General features: G+C 36.7%; 3 protein-coding genes across 9 annotated transcripts in view; 1 reads left to right on the forward strand and 2 right to left on the reverse strand.

Annotated features, from left to right (window-relative positions):
- Nucleotides 1-3,925, reverse strand: part of LOC137008204 (kelch-like protein 10) — a 29,517-nt gene extending 25,592 nt beyond the window's left edge. For all 6 annotated transcript variants that reach the window (XM_067370093.1, XM_067370096.1, XM_067370097.1 and 3 more), the window contains exon 1: nucleotides 3,189-3,925. The gene's annotated coding sequence lies outside the window, so the exon portion shown is untranslated. The remainder of the gene's footprint in view (nucleotides 1-3,188) is intronic.
- Nucleotides 1-8,232, forward strand: part of rhoq (ras homolog family member Q) — a 21,724-nt gene extending 13,492 nt beyond the window's left edge. The window contains exons 3-5 of the mRNA XM_067370101.1: nucleotides 3,960-4,124; nucleotides 7,215-7,310; nucleotides 7,475-8,232. Of these exons, the coding sequence (XP_067226202.1) occupies nucleotides 3,960-4,124; nucleotides 7,215-7,310; nucleotides 7,475-7,630 (417 nt within the window). The 3' untranslated portion in view covers nucleotides 7,631-8,232. The remainder of the gene's footprint in view (nucleotides 1-3,959; nucleotides 4,125-7,214; nucleotides 7,311-7,474) is intronic.
- pigf (phosphatidylinositol glycan anchor biosynthesis, class F) lies at nucleotides 8,033-16,747 on the reverse strand. Of its 2 annotated transcripts, none has more exons than XM_067370099.1 (6): nucleotides 16,639-16,747; nucleotides 15,185-15,434; nucleotides 12,924-13,015; nucleotides 12,725-12,841; nucleotides 11,559-11,667; nucleotides 8,033-8,494 (listed from the first exon to the last, which is right to left on the reverse strand). In XM_067370099.1, exons 2-6 carry the CDS (start codon nucleotides 15,410-15,412, stop codon nucleotides 8,381-8,383), a joined length of 660 nt encoding a protein of 219 aa, XP_067226200.1. In that variant the 5' UTR covers nucleotides 15,413-15,434; nucleotides 16,639-16,747; the 3' UTR covers nucleotides 8,033-8,380. The 2 variants fall into 2 exon arrangements, with proteins under 2 accessions (XP_067226200.1, XP_067226201.1); XM_067370100.1 differs by having other exon boundaries at nucleotides 8,358-8,494; nucleotides 16,525-16,653.
- Between the last annotated feature and the right edge of the window lie 137 nt (nucleotides 16,748-16,884).

Genomic DNA, 16,884 nt, shown 5'->3' on the forward strand with positions numbered 1-16,884 from the left:
CTTTTGAACTAAAAGAATTCAGTTCTGTTTAGTGTCTTGAAAATGACACATTTCACCTTTTAAGTTGGTAGAATCACTACATTTCATTAGCGACTCTCAACATGGACATAAACTTGTGTAAAATGTGTGCTCTCTGGTGGTAGCAAGAGATATGCAGGAGACGTGGGTGGAAGATGTGTTGGCTTATTCTACATTCAGTTTTGGCAAAGGGCAGCTGTAAATAATACCATCCCTCCCACCCTGCCCCCTGTAGAATGTTTGAACAGGCCAGAGGATGGGCTACAAAGTGTATTTATAATGCAGTCGGCCCACAGGGGCAACACACACTCACACAACAGTCTCACTTACACCACAGATGCACCTGCTCAACTTTGTTTTGTCAGGTTATGTTGCAACAAATCCTGATTTGTCATGTGGCAGGGACAGGATGATCTCCCGACAGCAGAAGCAAACAGTTTCGGCTGTAATTCTTAAGGTTATATATCGCAGGTTCATATCTCAGCCACAGAACGGCACATTTGGCCTTGAAACATTGACAGTTGCAAGTAAAAACAGAAGGTTTATATCGCTCGCCAATCTTTTTGATGAATGAGCGACTGTCTGGCTCTGTTGTGTGTGCTTATTTGAAGTTGCTAACAGTGAGCTTTCCCACAGTGTTCTACAGCAAACCCAAAAGTGATGTCAAATTTACCACTGCCCAGTGACATTTTGTGGGTGAAATCCAGTAATTTTAATAGGAATCCATGCGATCTGGAGTTTCACGTGAGGGCAAAAACATTACCCACACAGATTTCGCTTGTGTTCAAGTTGGTCCCACAAATTCACCACAATGACCAACAGAAAGCTGCTTGATTTGAAAGTGACTTCTGTGTCAGTTGTGCTTTATACTTATGGAAGCTTGTTTCCACCACTAAATAAAAAAAAAAAAAAAAAAAAAAGGTAATTGCGAATTTTTATCTCACAATTCTGACTTTTTTTTTCTCAGAATTGTGAGATATAAAATCACAATTGTGAGTTATAAAGTCAGAATTGCATGATATAAGGTTTGTCACACAATTCTGACTTTCTCACAATTCTTTTTTTTTTGTCTAGGAATTGCGAGTTATAGTCAGAATTGCATGATATAAACTCGCAATTTCAACTTTTTCTCAGAAATGTTTATCTGACTTTATAACATGCAATTGCGAGTTATAAAGTCATAATTGTGAGATATAAACTCGCAATTGTGTGAAAAAAGTCAGTCTTTTTCCCTCACAATTGCTCATAACATGCAATTGCGAGTTTCTCACAATTCTGACGTTTATCATAAAATTCTGACTTTATATCATGCAATTCTTACTTAAAGGTGCCCTAGAACATTCTTTCACAAGATGTAATATAAGTCTAAGGTGTCCCCTGAATGTGTCTGTGAAGTCTCAGCTCAAAATACCCCATAGATTTTTCTTATTCCTTTTTTTTAACTGCCTATTTTGGGGCATCATCAACTATGCACCGATTCGGCGCACGGCCCCTTTAAATCTCGCGCTCCCTGCCCCCGAGCTCTCAACTATAATACAGTGCATAAACAAAGTTCACACAGCTAATATAACCCTCAAATGGATCTTTACAAAATGTTCATGCATGATTTATAAAGAATTAAGTTGTTTATGAATTATACAGACTGCAAGTGTTTAAAAATGAAAATAGCGATGGCTCTCTTATCTCCTTGAATACAGTAATAAACGATGGTAACTTTAACCACATTTAACAGTACATTAGCATGCAAATGAAACATTTATAAAGACAATTTACAAATATCGCTAAAAATATCATGTAATCATTGATCATGTCAGTTATTATCGCTCCATCTGCCATTTTTTGCTGTTGTTCTTGCTTGCTTACCTAGTCTGATGATTCAGCTGTGCACAGATCCAGACGTTAATACTGGCTGCCCTTGTGTAATGCCTTGAACATGGGCTGGCATATGCAAATATTGGGTTGATACATATTAATGATCCCGACTGTTACATAACGGTGTTATGTTGAGATTCGCCTGTTCTTCGGAGGTCTTTTAAACAAATGAGATTTACATAAGAAGGAGGAAACAATGGAGTTTGAGGATGCGTTCACACTTGTAGTTCGGTTCGTTTGGTTCATTTGGTTCGGACCAAAGAAGAAAAAAAAAACATTTAGTCCTGGTCCGGTTAGCGTTCACATTGGCAATTTTATCACCGAACCAAAAGATACCGAACCTTAAGGCATAGGGATACATTCACAACGTGATTGGTCGGATTTTATGACGTATTGCCTATTTTTAGAGACGGAACTTACCGAACATCCAAAAGAATGCTGTTTTCTGAGGTAAATGCGCTCGTTGTGTGTGTGTAGCGGTGCGTAGCCTGTATGTGATGGTATTTTGGCCAGCTGGGAACTCGTGAAGAGCTTATAAAATGTGTAAAGGAATCAAAACACTGACGGGAATCCATCCGTCACACACACAAATGATCTGCTGCATGGAGACGCGCATCTGATGCCTGTGATGGGCAAACTCGTGACTATGACAAGAAAAACCGACATGCGTGAGGATTCTGTCCTTTTTAGGGTCTCGTCTTCCTGTTTTTGGTTCGTTTACATGTCTTTGGTCCGTGTTGCCTTCATATATCTTTCGAACCACACCAGAGTTCGTTTGGAAGCAGACCGAGACCCATCTTTTCAGCGGTCTCGGCCCGCTTGTTTGGTGCGCACCAGGGTTCGGATGGCAGCGTTCACATATGTTCAAATGAACCGCAGTAACCGAGCAATCGCACCAGGGTTCGTTTTAATCGAACCAAACATGACAAGTGTGAACGCACCCTGAGACTCACTGTATGTCATTTCCATGTACTGAACTCTTGTTATTCAACTATACCAAGGTAAATTCAATTTTCCATTCGATGGCACCTTTAATATTACGCAATTCTGATTTCTGACTTTATATCTCACAATTGCAAGAAAAAAGTCAGAATTGTGAGATAAAAAGTTGCAATTGCCATATAATACCTCTATGCCATTGACAAAAGACAGTGAAAGTTGTTTTTTTGTTGTTGTTTTTTTGCCCACAAAATTTCACTGAAATTTCTCTAATGTGACCACACATAAAGGTTTATGCAACCCTGAAGAGCATCAGGACCCCAAGTTACACAAACTTGCAGAAGTACTTTTTCACTCACAATCTTCAGTCAGCAGATGTTAGTAACGTCCCTCGCGGTTCAGATGCAGAGGTGCTCCTAGATGAGAGACGTCACGGTAAATTAAGCTCTGAAGCTCAGAGACTCCGGCTCCACATTTCTGGGGTTTCATTCCTGGAAGCCCAGGACTGTTCCTGAGTGGTGCCTGTTGCAAATGAAATGTTTGTACTGCAACGCATGGCCAGAGGCACATGCTGTTATAGTTTAGACACACTCTCGTTAGAAAGAATAACCATGGATGATTGCATACCAATACACACACACTGCGTGTGGAGACACACAAACCCACGTTGGAAAAAACAAGCTCCCAAAAATATCAGCCACATGTCCCCAGTAAATCCAGGCTTATCTGTTGTAGCGTCTGGGGTTTCTGGTTTCCAGAGGACATGTCGATGCCTCTGTGCTGCTTTAGAGGACGAATGAGGAGATGGAGGAAATGTTGTTGAGTGAAATATGGATTTATGGGTCACGAGTCACAATCTAAATCATATTAATCTCTGCTCGATCATTAGGGTCAGCGTAATTTCTGGTTGCTGCTTAAGTGATTGCTGATAATGTTCCATTTGTGGACAGTGATTCAATATAGTGGTGAATGCTATTAGTTAAGATTTGTGGAGAAGGAAATGACACTTTGTATTCAAAACAAACTCATATTAGGGTATTTTACTATAGTAAATATTTTCTTCCATTTTTGGCTTATGATCAGTAGAAGGCTCTGTACTTGTTTTTATCCAGTGTCTTCTGGTCTGACAGGAGGACTATGATCGCCTGCGACCCCTGTCCTACCCCATGACAGATGTCTTCCTCATTTGCTTTTCTGTGGTGAATCCGGCCAGCTTCCAGAACGTAAGAGAGGAGTGGGTCCCTGAGCTGCAGGAGTATGCGCCCAATGTCCCTTACCTGCTCATTGGCACTCAGGTACACACACTTAATTATTATTCTGCATATTTTTGGTAATTATATGTGAAACAGTGCACAAATTTGTAACAAAAACATTTGGTAAACTAGTATGCTACAGTGATGCTGTATTGGTGTCCAGTTATCATCTTGGCCATAAATGTGTCTAATAAAAAATATTTGGCAGTCTGATTAAATAATTAAGAAAATAGTTCTTTATCTGCATAATTGCAATACACTTATGTAAAGTGATATATACTATATAGCAAGTCTAAAGTGTTTGATTTTATTATTTCAACACAAATGTGGATATATGTCCCAACTAATTTGGCAAATTTGGATGTATGTCTAGTCTCACATAGCAAGACCTTCAGACTGATGGCAGAAGGTCTGGACTCTATCGTAGATTTCATTGGCCAAGGGCCACCCAAGAAGACATTTGACTGACATGTAATGCAACCAATCACAGTTCGTTTTGTTCCGTGTCATGTTTAGGGGCATGAAAAGTCGACGTCCCTAAAATAACAGACCAAGAACTTCACATAATTTTGAAAATCCAGCATTTAGTTGATCCTGGAAAGCACTCATTGTTCTTCTTTGATGAGGGGATTTGCCGTGACGGCATTTGTTTCCAGGCGGACTATTAAAGAACGCGACACACACGTCTCTCTGACATTCTGTAGAATTCAACCAACCAGATGAAAACACTGAAGTATTTCAAGTTAAGTATGCCATGTGCATCAGACGTTCAGACAACGGTCCTTGGGCCATCTATAAGCAGTAGGCTTTTTTTTAGAAAGTAACTGTAATCTGATTACGAGTATTTTAAAATGTAATATAATCTAATTACAAGTACTTATTTTTTGGAATCTGATTACATAATCCAGATATTACATGTGATCAGTTACTACCCAGCACTAAATGTACAGAATAAAAAATGCATATCTTTTTGATATTTGCTGAAGATTGCATTTAACAATGTTATTAGATTATTTATGTTTTCAAAGATTAACTTTAGGTGAGTGTTAAAATGATATATTGTGCATCCCTTGTATGTTGCCTGTCAGAATTACTGATGCTACAGAAATATTTATGATCTATGAGAATGCATTATGTTTGCAACTCCTGTGTGGTTATATTTGTCATATTATGGATTGAACATATTGATTTGTTTGCTATCGTAAAAGGTTCAATCATCAAGTGTTCATGACATGATATGGTCCATGAAATTGTTCAGACAGCTTATGCTTGTGGTTTGGTAATTACTATAACTCGTGTATGTGCGTTAAGAGTGAGGGTTTGCTATCAGCCTTAGTCCTGTCAGGTCATGTTTATTGCTGTGTGTAAGGTTCCTGTCTTAATCAGACCACAGAAGTGAGATGAATACAGATGCAGCGCAATCGATAAGAAAGGGGGCCAGAGAATCCCGGAAAAAAGGATCCTGAACTTGGGCTGCACAATTAATTTAAATAAATCTGAAATCGCAATCTGATTTAGTGCGCTGTATCAATCACAAAGGCTATAATTTGATTAAATAAATATATGCACTGCGTGTTTCAGTGAAGCATGGAACTGTTTTCTCACACATGGGCAGCTTATTATGCAACATACACCAACCATCTTCTCATTCTTGTAATGAGAAACGCTTATTAACAAAATGGAAGCTTTAAAATTTCCTGATAATTTACTCACCCTCATGTCATCCAAGATGTTTGTCTTTCCTCAGTCGAAAAGAAATTAAGATTTTAGATGGAAACTTTCCAGGATTATTCTCCTTACAGTGGAATTCAATGGAGCCCAAACGGTTGAAGGTCAAAATTAGTTTCATTGCAGCTTCAAAGGGATCTACATGATCCCAGATGAGGAATAAGGGTCTTCTCTAGCAAAACTATCTGTCATTTTCTAAAAATTACAAAAAAAAATATATATACTTGTCTTGAACTAGCTCTCTTCTTCTTCTCTATTTGAATTCCAGCAGTGTAGACACTGCTAAGTGTATTACTGCCCTCCACAGGTCAAAGTTTGAACTAAATTGTCATAAACAATATGATAGTGCAAGTACTGTATGTAACAATTACTTAAAAATTTGACCTGTGGAGGGCAGTTTCTACACTGCTGGAATTCAAATAGAGAAGAAGAGAGCTAGCTCAAGATGAGTGTTTATGGTTAAAAGTATAAAACATTTTTGTTTGTTTGTTTTTTTAGAAAATGGCTGATCGTTTTGTTAGATAAGACCCTTATTCCTCATCCGGGATGTGGATCCTTTTTTTTTTTTTTTTTTTTCCCTGTTTGGGCTCCATTGAAGTCTACTATATGGAGAAAAATCCTGGAATGTTTTCATCAAAAACCTTAAATTCTTTTCAAATGAAGAAAGAAATGCATAAACATCTTGGATGACATGAGGGTGAGTAAATTATCAGGAAATTTTAATTTGAAAGTGAACTAATCCTTTAAATTATATTATTAGTCTTTAAATGCTCAATTGTTTTACAGTGAAATATTGAGTAATATTTATTTTAAGTATTTTTTGTTTATTTAGTACTAAAACTACTACTAATAATAATAACAACAGTAATAATAATTATTTTATAGTCATATTGATCAGAAAAATTGCAATTAGATTTTTCTTTTTTTTTTCCTAAATCATGCAGCCCTACCCTGAACCCTACAAAGCTTCACTTTTGCTGTCAACCAGCTCATGAACATTGACATATTTAAAGGAAACCTTTAAATGTGTCTAAATGAAAGATGTGAAGGATGTACAACTCTCTGTAGTGGTTTTGGTAATACCTCAGTGGATGTATGGAGAGCAGGGGTTTTTTTTGTGGAGAGTTGCTGGCAAAATGTCAAACTTGGATGAAGTGGAATTTTAATTGGAAACAGGGAAGGCAGAGACCCTCCTAGACAACTGCGGTGGTACTTTTTAGGTGAAAGGGGAGTCTGCAGACGCATGCCACCATCTGGTCTTGGGTTGAATTTCCTGGAGCCTTCTGCTCTAAAAACAAACTCTATCATATGGAATCTCATCCACCGTCCTTTCACAGTTAACCCCTCACATTGGGTCTGCTTAACTGTGACTATTTCTCTCTCGTTCTCCTTTTTTGACTGTAGATTGACCTGCGGGATGACCCCAAGACTATTGCCAAGCTGAACGACGTGAAGGAGAAGCCCATTGTGACAGAACAGGGCCAGAAGCTAGCAAAGGAGGTGAGGGAAAATGATACTTCCTATTTCTCAAGAAATAAAACTGAAACTTTGTACTAAGAGAAAACTAAGTCATGGGTCAAAGGCAAAGTGAAAAGAACAGCACATTGTCCTAAATTTGATCAGTGAATATCTAAAAAGGTGTCTCATTTTCTGTGCCTTTCCAGATTGGTGCCTGCTGTTATGTTGAATGCTCAGCACTGACACAGAAAGGTCTGAAAACTGTGTTCGACGAGGCCATTATAGCCATTCTGGCTCCTAAGAAAGGCGCGCTCAAGCGAAGACTGGGCCCCCGCTGCATCAACTGCTGCCTCATCACATGATACACCAGCTCAGGGGCGTCCAGGTGAAAGAAAGCGAGAACTGGCGGTGACCAATTGACAACCAACCAGATTAAAGGGAGGATAAGCAATGGACGCAGTCACCTACAAGTGAAATATGAACAATGGTGCCGTACAGTCCAAGTTATGGGCAAATGACAAAAAGACACTTTCTTCAGGGAGAAATGACACAAGAACACTAATCATTGAGATGGAATACAAGGAAAACAACAAAATGATTTACGGAACATACAAGCACAGAGAATAGACAATGAAAGAAATGAAAAGATGTGTGAGACACCCTTTCTAATGAACAATCGAACTGTATTTCCGCATCTGGATCAGCGAGCACGAGTACGAAACCCAGACAAGCCTAAACAGCACAACCAAACCCATCTGTCATTTACAGAAGTAAGACTTTATTCAACTTCAAAAAGGGAAACTCAGCATCTTAATTTGGGTTGCAAAACAGTTGCTTTTTACAAAATGTCTCAAGTCAGTACTGGTTTTATTTACAAGAAGGAAGAGGGGAATTCTCAAATAAATATACTGCCATTATGAGCATACAACAAATTAAATATCTATTCTCAAAAAAAAAAAAAAAACACAAGAGTTTTATTGTTGTAAATGTGACCTCAGAGTCATTTCTTTGATTTGGAGCACGCACTGGGACGGACAGTCGTTTTTGACTCAAGCCTGGTTCTTTTTCTCTGTCTGTTTTTCTGGTGGCCTGTGACTGTGTCCTTCGTTTCCTCACTTAAGCTTGTAGGTGAGCTGTTTGCGATGCCAGTGGATCCAGACAGGGGCAGCGACAAGGCCAGTCAGAAATCCAGTAGTTGCCCCGAGGGTACAGGAAATGGGCCAAACCTGCACAGAGGAGCCACAAAATGAGATCAAAACTGTCATATTGCAGGAGCACAAGTGACTGACTGCAAATTCTACAGAATCACTGTGGTGTTTTACCAACCAAATTTTGTATTTTAGACTGCTTTCTTCCTCTTTCTTTTTTTAACATAAGTTTTGAGTGTTATGTATTGGTGGCCTTGCCTCTCAGGTCGGTGCCGACTGCTTTGCATTTTTGCTTCATATGATCAAGGTGATTTCAAATGTTATTTGATCTTTTTTTTTTTTTATGAATTTCCTGCAGTCCATGCAAATATGTGGAGTGGTTTGAGTGGTCTTTAAAGCTTCCAGCACATTGTGAGCAACAAAAAAAGCCTTTATAAACAGTAGATATATGGAATGCAAATCTAAAAATCAAAAGGCACAATGGTTTTATGAGTGAACATAATTCATGATTAAAAACTTGCTGTTGATGCCCAATGTGCAGTGGATATACAAAATGTAAAATTAATGACTTGCCTCAAAATGCTTACTGACTATAAAAAAAAAGTTTTTCTAATATTTTGTCTCTTTTTGTCTTGTTGTTTCTAAATATTTAATACCTTATTTCAGTCTAGCACATAAAATATTTTACAATATGCAATTCTTTTGATTAACTTGGAGAAAAATAATTATTATATTAATTAATTGACAGACAATATATTAACATAAAAATATGTACACTTCAAAAGTATGAGGTAAATAAGATTTTTAAGGTTTCTGATATAAGTCTCTTATGGTTACCAAGGCTGCATTTTTTTATAAAAAATATGGTAAAACAGTAATATAGTGAAATATTATTACTATTTAAAATAAGTTGTTTCTATTATTTATTCCTGTGATGGCAAAAGCTGTATTTCTATTTTATTACTCCAGTCTTCAGTCGCATGATCCTTCAGAAATCATTCTGATATGTTGATTTGGTGCTCAAGAAACATTTCTTATCATCAATGTGAAAAACAGTAGTGCTGATTAATTTTTTTTGTGGAAACCACAAATATAGTTTTTTTATGTATAGAAAAAAGAAAAAAGAACAGCATATATATAATATTAGTTGCTATTTTTCATATATGTGTGTTTGTGTGTATTTTAATATATAATGTTATTTTAGATGCTATTTTTCATATATGTGTGTTTGTGTGTATTTTAAGATATATATATTTATATATACAGTGTGTACATATTTTATATAATATAATAATATTCGCAATAAGGTTTCATTAGCTAACATTAGTTAACTACTTTAACATGAACTAAGAATAAACTATTACAGCATTTATTAATCTTAATTTCAACATTTACTAATACATTATTATAATACTTATAATTATTATAATAAAATATATAATTATCATTATATAATTTTTATCATTAGTTAATAGAGCTAACATGAACAAACAAACAGCTGGATTTTTATTAACTAACATTAACAAAGATGAATAAATACTATAACAAATGTATTGCTCATTGTGTTAGTTAATACATTAACTGATGTTAACAAATGAGACTTTATTGTGAAGTGTTACCGTGAGATTTCTTCCCCTCATCCTCGGTCTCTAAATGACTGAAGATATGGAGAGTGGCTCAGAATTAAAAAATGTCAGTAAGATTGATTATTCAATTATCCCAAGACTATCATATGGGTTGCAATATAGAGTGTCACTGCACTGAGAAATCACAAGTCGTGAGTTCCTTTCTCTAAAGAAAAGCATCTGGCTTCAACCACCACAGAGTTTCTCATTAGCTCACAATCCCATCATCATCATGTGTTTAGGAATCATCACTACGCCAACCCCACTCCCCTCCCTCCTCACTGCCATAATGAGTCAGTCTCATCCCTCTGGCCTCGTCTAGACATCTGTGTGTAGAGAGAGTGTCAGAAAGCACACATGGGAGACTTCAGTGTGACATTTTGAGGGCAAAACGAGGGCAAACGCTGGCCTCTGATCAATGTCTGTACAACACATGAATAATTGAAGTAGCAGCGCAGTCCTTCTATGCTTTGAGAACATTAAATTTTTCATGAAGATTGGTTCATTCCCAACAAAACCTGTCTATGGCTGTCCTGCACGATTGGTTGAGGAATGTCTATGTTGTCTAAAAAGGCTCTCGGTGTTAACTACATATAATTTGTTTTCTATTTAACATTGATCACTAGTATAATAAAATGCTGAGATAAATATCCTTTGATATAGATATAGATGTGATTATGGTATAAAAGAAAGCAAGTTTCATGTGTCTGAATGAAAAAATAATAATGGACATGATACACATGATAAAAAAAATAGTTTTTATGGTTTTTTAATACAAGTCAATGGGGTCCAATGCAACATTGGACCCCATTGACATTCATTATATGGACAATAATAGTTAATCAAAGTCTCCTTTTGTGTTCTGCAGAAGAAAGAAAGGCACAGGTTTGGAAGGACTGAGTAAGAAGAGTGTGCTACTTTTCCATTGTTTTTCAATGGAAACGCGATAGATGGACGTCTTTAACCATTTGACACAATTTTACTTTTTTGGTGTACTATCCCTTAAGGCATGTAGGCTATGATTTTTTCCAAACAGAGCAATATGAATTTGAAAAATATAATTTATTAATAGACAGCGTAAACATAAGTAAAGTTAAACCAAAATATTTATACAAAGCAAAATAATTTCTCTGACATGTTCCTCCTTTCTGAAGTTTGATGCAACATAAGAGCAGAAGCTTTGAAACAAGGAACCCTTTACTGCAATTCTGCTGCCACGGCAGAAATCTGCTCTCTTAACTGAGCATAACAGTGTATTATAGTAAATATTAAGAGACAATTTTTAGAGGCTTTTGCTTTACTAGACAGATATAATGGAGAGTCACAGGAAATCAGTGGGGGGTGGGGGGCAGAGATGCATTGGGATGAGTTGCAGGCCAGACTCAAACCTGCATTACACACTTGAGCACACATTGAGTCTCAATGAGCCAGAAGCATGTGCATTTATTGTGAAATGTCATTTCTTTTGAAATGACTGTACTTTCTGAGCTCAGTTGCAATAGTGTCGTCACACTAACCTGCCATGGTCTGTCCCAGTCAAGAGGAATAGGGAAAGCTCCCAGCCAAGCCCCAATCACACTACAGCCAGTGGTAATCTGAAGCGAGGTGTCCCACACTGACATCGCCCTGAAAATCACACATGCTGAACGATCATAATGTTGCTAACAAATTAACATGAATAAAGCACAAATGTTACATACAAGCACAAATCAGCATATTAGAATGATTTCTGAGGGATCATGTGACACTGAAAAACTGAGCTTTGCCATCACAGGAATAAATTATACTTTCATTTTTTTTTTTTTTTTTTTAAATAGAGAACAGTTGTTTTAAATTTTAATAGTATTTCAGAATAGTACTGTTTTACTGTAATTTTGATCAAATAAATGATGATGGTGAGCATAAAAGTCTTCAAAAACATTAAAACCTTACCAACCTAAACTTTTGAACAGTGATGAATGAATTTAATTTAAAATACTGTATGCAGGTTATAAAATATGAGGCTTTTTGGCTGATATACAGTGTAGTTATACAAGAGAATGAGAACTATGAATGTTCAATGAAAACAAAAAGTGTGCACAACTGCGTATTCACATCTGAGAGACAAATTTCCTGCAGTGCTTAAGCAGAGATATTGCAGCTGTATAAACACACAGTATCTCTGACTATCATACCATTGGAACATCACTAAATGACAGTACAAACATTGTGAGGTCTTCTTTCAAAACACCTCAGTCAATGTAAAGCTATAGTTTATTGAAGCTAAAATGTTACATATTTTAACAATTGTATTCATTAAACACTAATATATACAAATAGAAATAAGGAAAGCCAGCTTATGCCCCACCCTGCAGAGAAGAAAAAGCATTAGGCTTTCAACTCAACTCTAGTTGCTCATTAATGGGGATTGGGGCATTATGATTGCCATTTCAAAATGGTTTCACGTCATATTGATTTTTATATCAATAGATTTTATATTGTTCAACCTACAACAATCCCTTGTCTATGAAACTCAATGAGATCTGTTGCACCATTTGTCAAAGTTGGCCAAGGTCTCCATCTAGTGGACTACAGCCACTGAAGGCAGTACCTGAAACAATAACGCAAACTGCTAAGCCTCACACCGTAAACAGTGCAAGCAATGATTCGTGTGGTTCATGTAGAGAGTTTATCCAGCATTTACCCATCTCTGCTGAAAACCCGGATCCACGCCTGTACATTAGGGCCAAGTATGCAGAGACATCTCAATGTAGTGAGTGTGGACAGCAGCACGGCCAAAGAAAATGTCTCCAGGGCAGACCTGCAACATGATATGTGACTTATACATCTGGTATTTCACATTTTTGGACACAAAACAAACAAATGCTTACAGTAATACTTACTCGAGCAGAGGTGCGCCGTACATTACCACCACAGTATGAAAAAAGAGGCATGACAGTAGAAAGTACAGACAGGATCTGGATAATCTGTTGATCTGTGAATGAAATAACAAATGAAATTATAGCTGCAATCACGGGGCCAAGCACAAAAAAGGCACAAGAAGCCAGCCAACACGGCTGGGAGCATCAGACTAACTCCAACAGTGAGCAATTAAAGACCTTTTAAGATCATTTTAGGCAAAAGAGCTGAAAAAAGATCAAAAATGGGGATTTACTGGTTCATCACTTTCGAGCAATAGGTGGTGCTGTGTCCAAATTGTTGTGGTATGTTCAGAGTGAGGTGACAATGACACTTGCAAATATGTCAATATGGTGTCAATATGTCAAAGCATTGCAGAGATAAAGCTTCAAGCGTCGTTTTTGCATCATGCCTCAAATTCTTTGCTCCGTTACACGAAAACGGTTTGACTTATTGACTTGAAATCCATAACTTTTCGTCGGCATGGTCTGAAGATGATACGGCTCAATTTTGGTGAAAATCGGAGCAATGGTCTAGGAAGAGTTTGAAAAAGTAGGTTTTAAAAGAAAAACAATATGGCGGGCAGGAAGTTCAGCTGACTATGATACATTTGATAAATTTGATATCTGTGTTCTCGGCATGACCCAAGGAATCAACTGAGACTAGTTTCATTACAATCAGTTAAAATAGTCAAAAGTTATTAGCATTTTTGTAAATTTTGTTATAACTTTTTGTTATAACTTTTGGCCACAAGGTGGCGCTGGTCCGAAACTTCTCAGGCTCCTTCAGGGCATTGTGCTGATGACCCATACCGAGTTTTGTAAAGATACGCTAATGCGTTCGTAAAATGTCTGATATGGGAAAATTGGGTATCATTCGACTAGGCATGATGCCCCAAATCCAACGAGCAAAAGCAAAAAGAGCCATTTTTCATATCTCCGCACCACTAGGTGGCGCTGCGCCGAAACGCTGCATGTTGCCTCAGGTCATGGTTGTGATGATATGTACCAAGTTTGGTCTGAATACGATAAAGTGTTACCAAAAACGGTTTGAGGAATCGACTTGAATTCCATAACTTTTTGTTGGCATGGTCTGAAGATGATCTAGTTCAATTTTCATGAAAATCAGAGTAACGGCCTAGGAGGAGTTAGAAAAAGTAGGTTTTTCAGAAAATTCAAAATGGCGGAAAAATTTTCATGACGGAAAATGACGTCATAGTGTGCAATCGATTCGTCTTGACCCATGGAATCAGAGGAATTTTGAAATCAGGAATCAGAATTTTGATTCTAGCCCTTACAGTTCAAAAGTTATTAGCATAAACATAAGCGCAACTTCAGACAGCTGGTGGCGCTAGAGGGATTGAGTTAGAGACTCCAAATTTGCTATGGACATAGTTGAGACTGTCCTCTAACTGTGTGCCAAATTTCACAACTTTTTACCATACAGTTCTATGGGCTGCCATAGACTCAAGAGCGGAAAAAAAGAACGCCAACGGATACAATAGGTGCCTTCACACCTTCGGTGCTTGGCCCCTAACTATATAAAGTGACTGAAATCAAAATTGACAACTCTTGTTTTTATGAAATATTGTAGTGCAATGACATCTCTTCTCTGATGTGTTTTTATGCACAAGGAGGGCAGGACATCCTCACTCACATAAGATCATAGCAATAGCAAAACACAACAATCCAATCAATTGCTGAAGGACAAAATGAAGTCCCGCCCTACATTATTTAATGTTTGCAAAGCCGTTTCACTCATATACTTACGTCACAAGGATGACATCAAAACTCACACTGGTTCCCTCAATATTTTCCTACGGGGCTTTATAATGGGTTTTTTTTCAGTTTATGAGTAAAATAAGGTCTGTGGTACACATAAGTTGAGGATACTTGGATGTTTTGTTCTACAACATAAATTACACACATCCATACTGATAATGCAAATTTTGAAGCTGTTATGTTTAGTATGTTTTGTATTAAGTACCTAGATATGAACGTTTGAAGAGAACAAAACGTCCAAGAATCGTTTACCACAGACCTTAATTTACTCATAAACTGGAAAAAACCCACAGGAAAATCTTGAGGGAACCACAGCGAATTAATCTCCCAGGTTTTGACGTCATCCCTGCACCACTCTATGGGGAAGAAAAAACGCATTTCATGCCAACTTTAATGTTCATTCTATTTAGTCATCAGTTATGTTTGCATATCATTGGAGAATGTTCTGCCCATCTCTACTGTACCTTGTAGCTCAGTGTGTTCTTCTTTGTTGGTGGGCTGATGCCAAGAAGCCAAAACACTGCAGTGTTGACCACAGCAACAGACCCAGCCACACAATACAGCCAAACCATGTGAGTCCCATAAACAGAGAAGTTTTCCAAAAACACAGCAGGGATCACAGTTGCCATGAAGATGGTGGAGGCAATGATGGCATGAGCGGATGCCATGCCCCTAATCTCAACATCCCACATTATGGAAGTTAAATAGAGGTACCTGTTAAAGAATAATTAGAGTAAATTAATGGGATGAATGAATAATTGCAAAAGAAATGTTAAAGCCATTTGCATGTCTTTCAAATGTGGTAAAATGGTCCAAAATGGTCAATATTCATATTATTCATATCCTATATTAATCATTTATCACCATTTATGACTTTTAATACTACTTATGATTTCAAATATTCATATAATCTTACTCAATGTATTCAATTACGATCATGTAATCACATATTTACTCCTTATTGTACTCATTTATTGTTTTGGTCTTCATTGAATTTTCTTTCACCTGCTGAACTGTGTGCTATCATTTCCCAAGTGAACTTTAAGTTTTTCTAGGTAATGGGGTATGGTGACACTTGTGGGGCACTTGACAGATTCTGCCAAAGCAAAGATATTCACAGAATTGATGTTCTTGTGCACATGATGTACCTTTTCCTGCAATAATATTTTGTATTCAGATGAAAGATTAACACATTTGAAATGTGTTAATGTTGCTATTCTGTTGTTCTGACAAAGGTGTTAACCCACTTTTTGGGGGCTATTTTTTGATAATATCAAAACATTTTTGATAATTTTTGATAATTTGATAATTTTTTTCTAATAATGTCAACAGTCACGGGACCGTAAAATTACCCAATGACCGTCTGGATAGCAGGAAACCATAAAATGTCATACATTTTCTAAATTCTCCAAAACAACAGAAAGGTTCAAATTGACCTCTCTTATCAATCAAATATGAGAATTTATCATCATAGATATTCGATTTTTGATTGTTATTCTACCTTTTTTTATTAAATCTTTTCTTTATCGACTGAAGTTCTCGTGTTATTTCAAATTTAAATTCAATATATTTTTTCATCGACGTCATCGACTGCCTGGATCTCATTTTCTCAAGTTTTTGCATCAAAATGATTTCATTTAAGGTCAAAGAAAGGACACAAAGGACAGATATTAACGAAACGTAATAATGAGGCTGGAAATAAAAGCATAATTTCCAGTAAACGGTAGAAAAGCAAGGAGACTATTGCACACAACGATTCATTCAACGATTAATTCGACTTATTTTGAAGAAAAGCCTGACTGACCAGTAGAGTGTTGTGCCTGGTTGTGTAGTTTATATCCAAAAAATTAACTTCCTACACTAATGAATCAGCGGATTCCCCCAGCACCTGAACAGCTTGAACAAATTCAAGTTTTACCTTTATAGACCGAATGCCATAAAACTGCAAATAAATGTAAACAGTGCTTATTTACAAAACACGACAGACGGTTATTTCCGGGAAAATGAAGTCACCAACAATCAAAAACTCCAAAACATAATAAAAGATTCTACTACTAAAAACAATTTAACAGCTAATATTTATTTAATTATATATATATATATATATATATATATATATATATATATATATATATATATATATATATATATATATATATATATA

The sequence above is a fragment of the Chanodichthys erythropterus genome, chromosome 19, assembly GCF_024489055.1.
Source record: "Chanodichthys erythropterus isolate Z2021 chromosome 19, ASM2448905v1, whole genome shotgun sequence".
Classification (NCBI taxonomy): Eukaryota; Metazoa; Chordata; class Actinopteri; order Cypriniformes; family Xenocyprididae; genus Chanodichthys; species Chanodichthys erythropterus.

Bases quoted from the DNA above. Each gene is read 5' to 3' on its own strand.
- pigf (XM_067370099.1), bottom strand. From the start codon at position 15,412: ATGTGGGATGTTGAGATTAGGGGCATGGCATCCGCTCATGCCATCATT. The intron at 13,016-15,184 runs GTACAGTAGAGA...TTTCATTCACAG, and splicing joins AGAACACACTGAGCTACAAG to ATCAACAGATTATCCAGATC. The intron at 12,842-12,923 runs GTAAGTATTACT...ATCATGTTGCAG, and splicing joins TACGGCGCACCTCTGCTCGA to GTCTGCCCTGGAGACATTTT.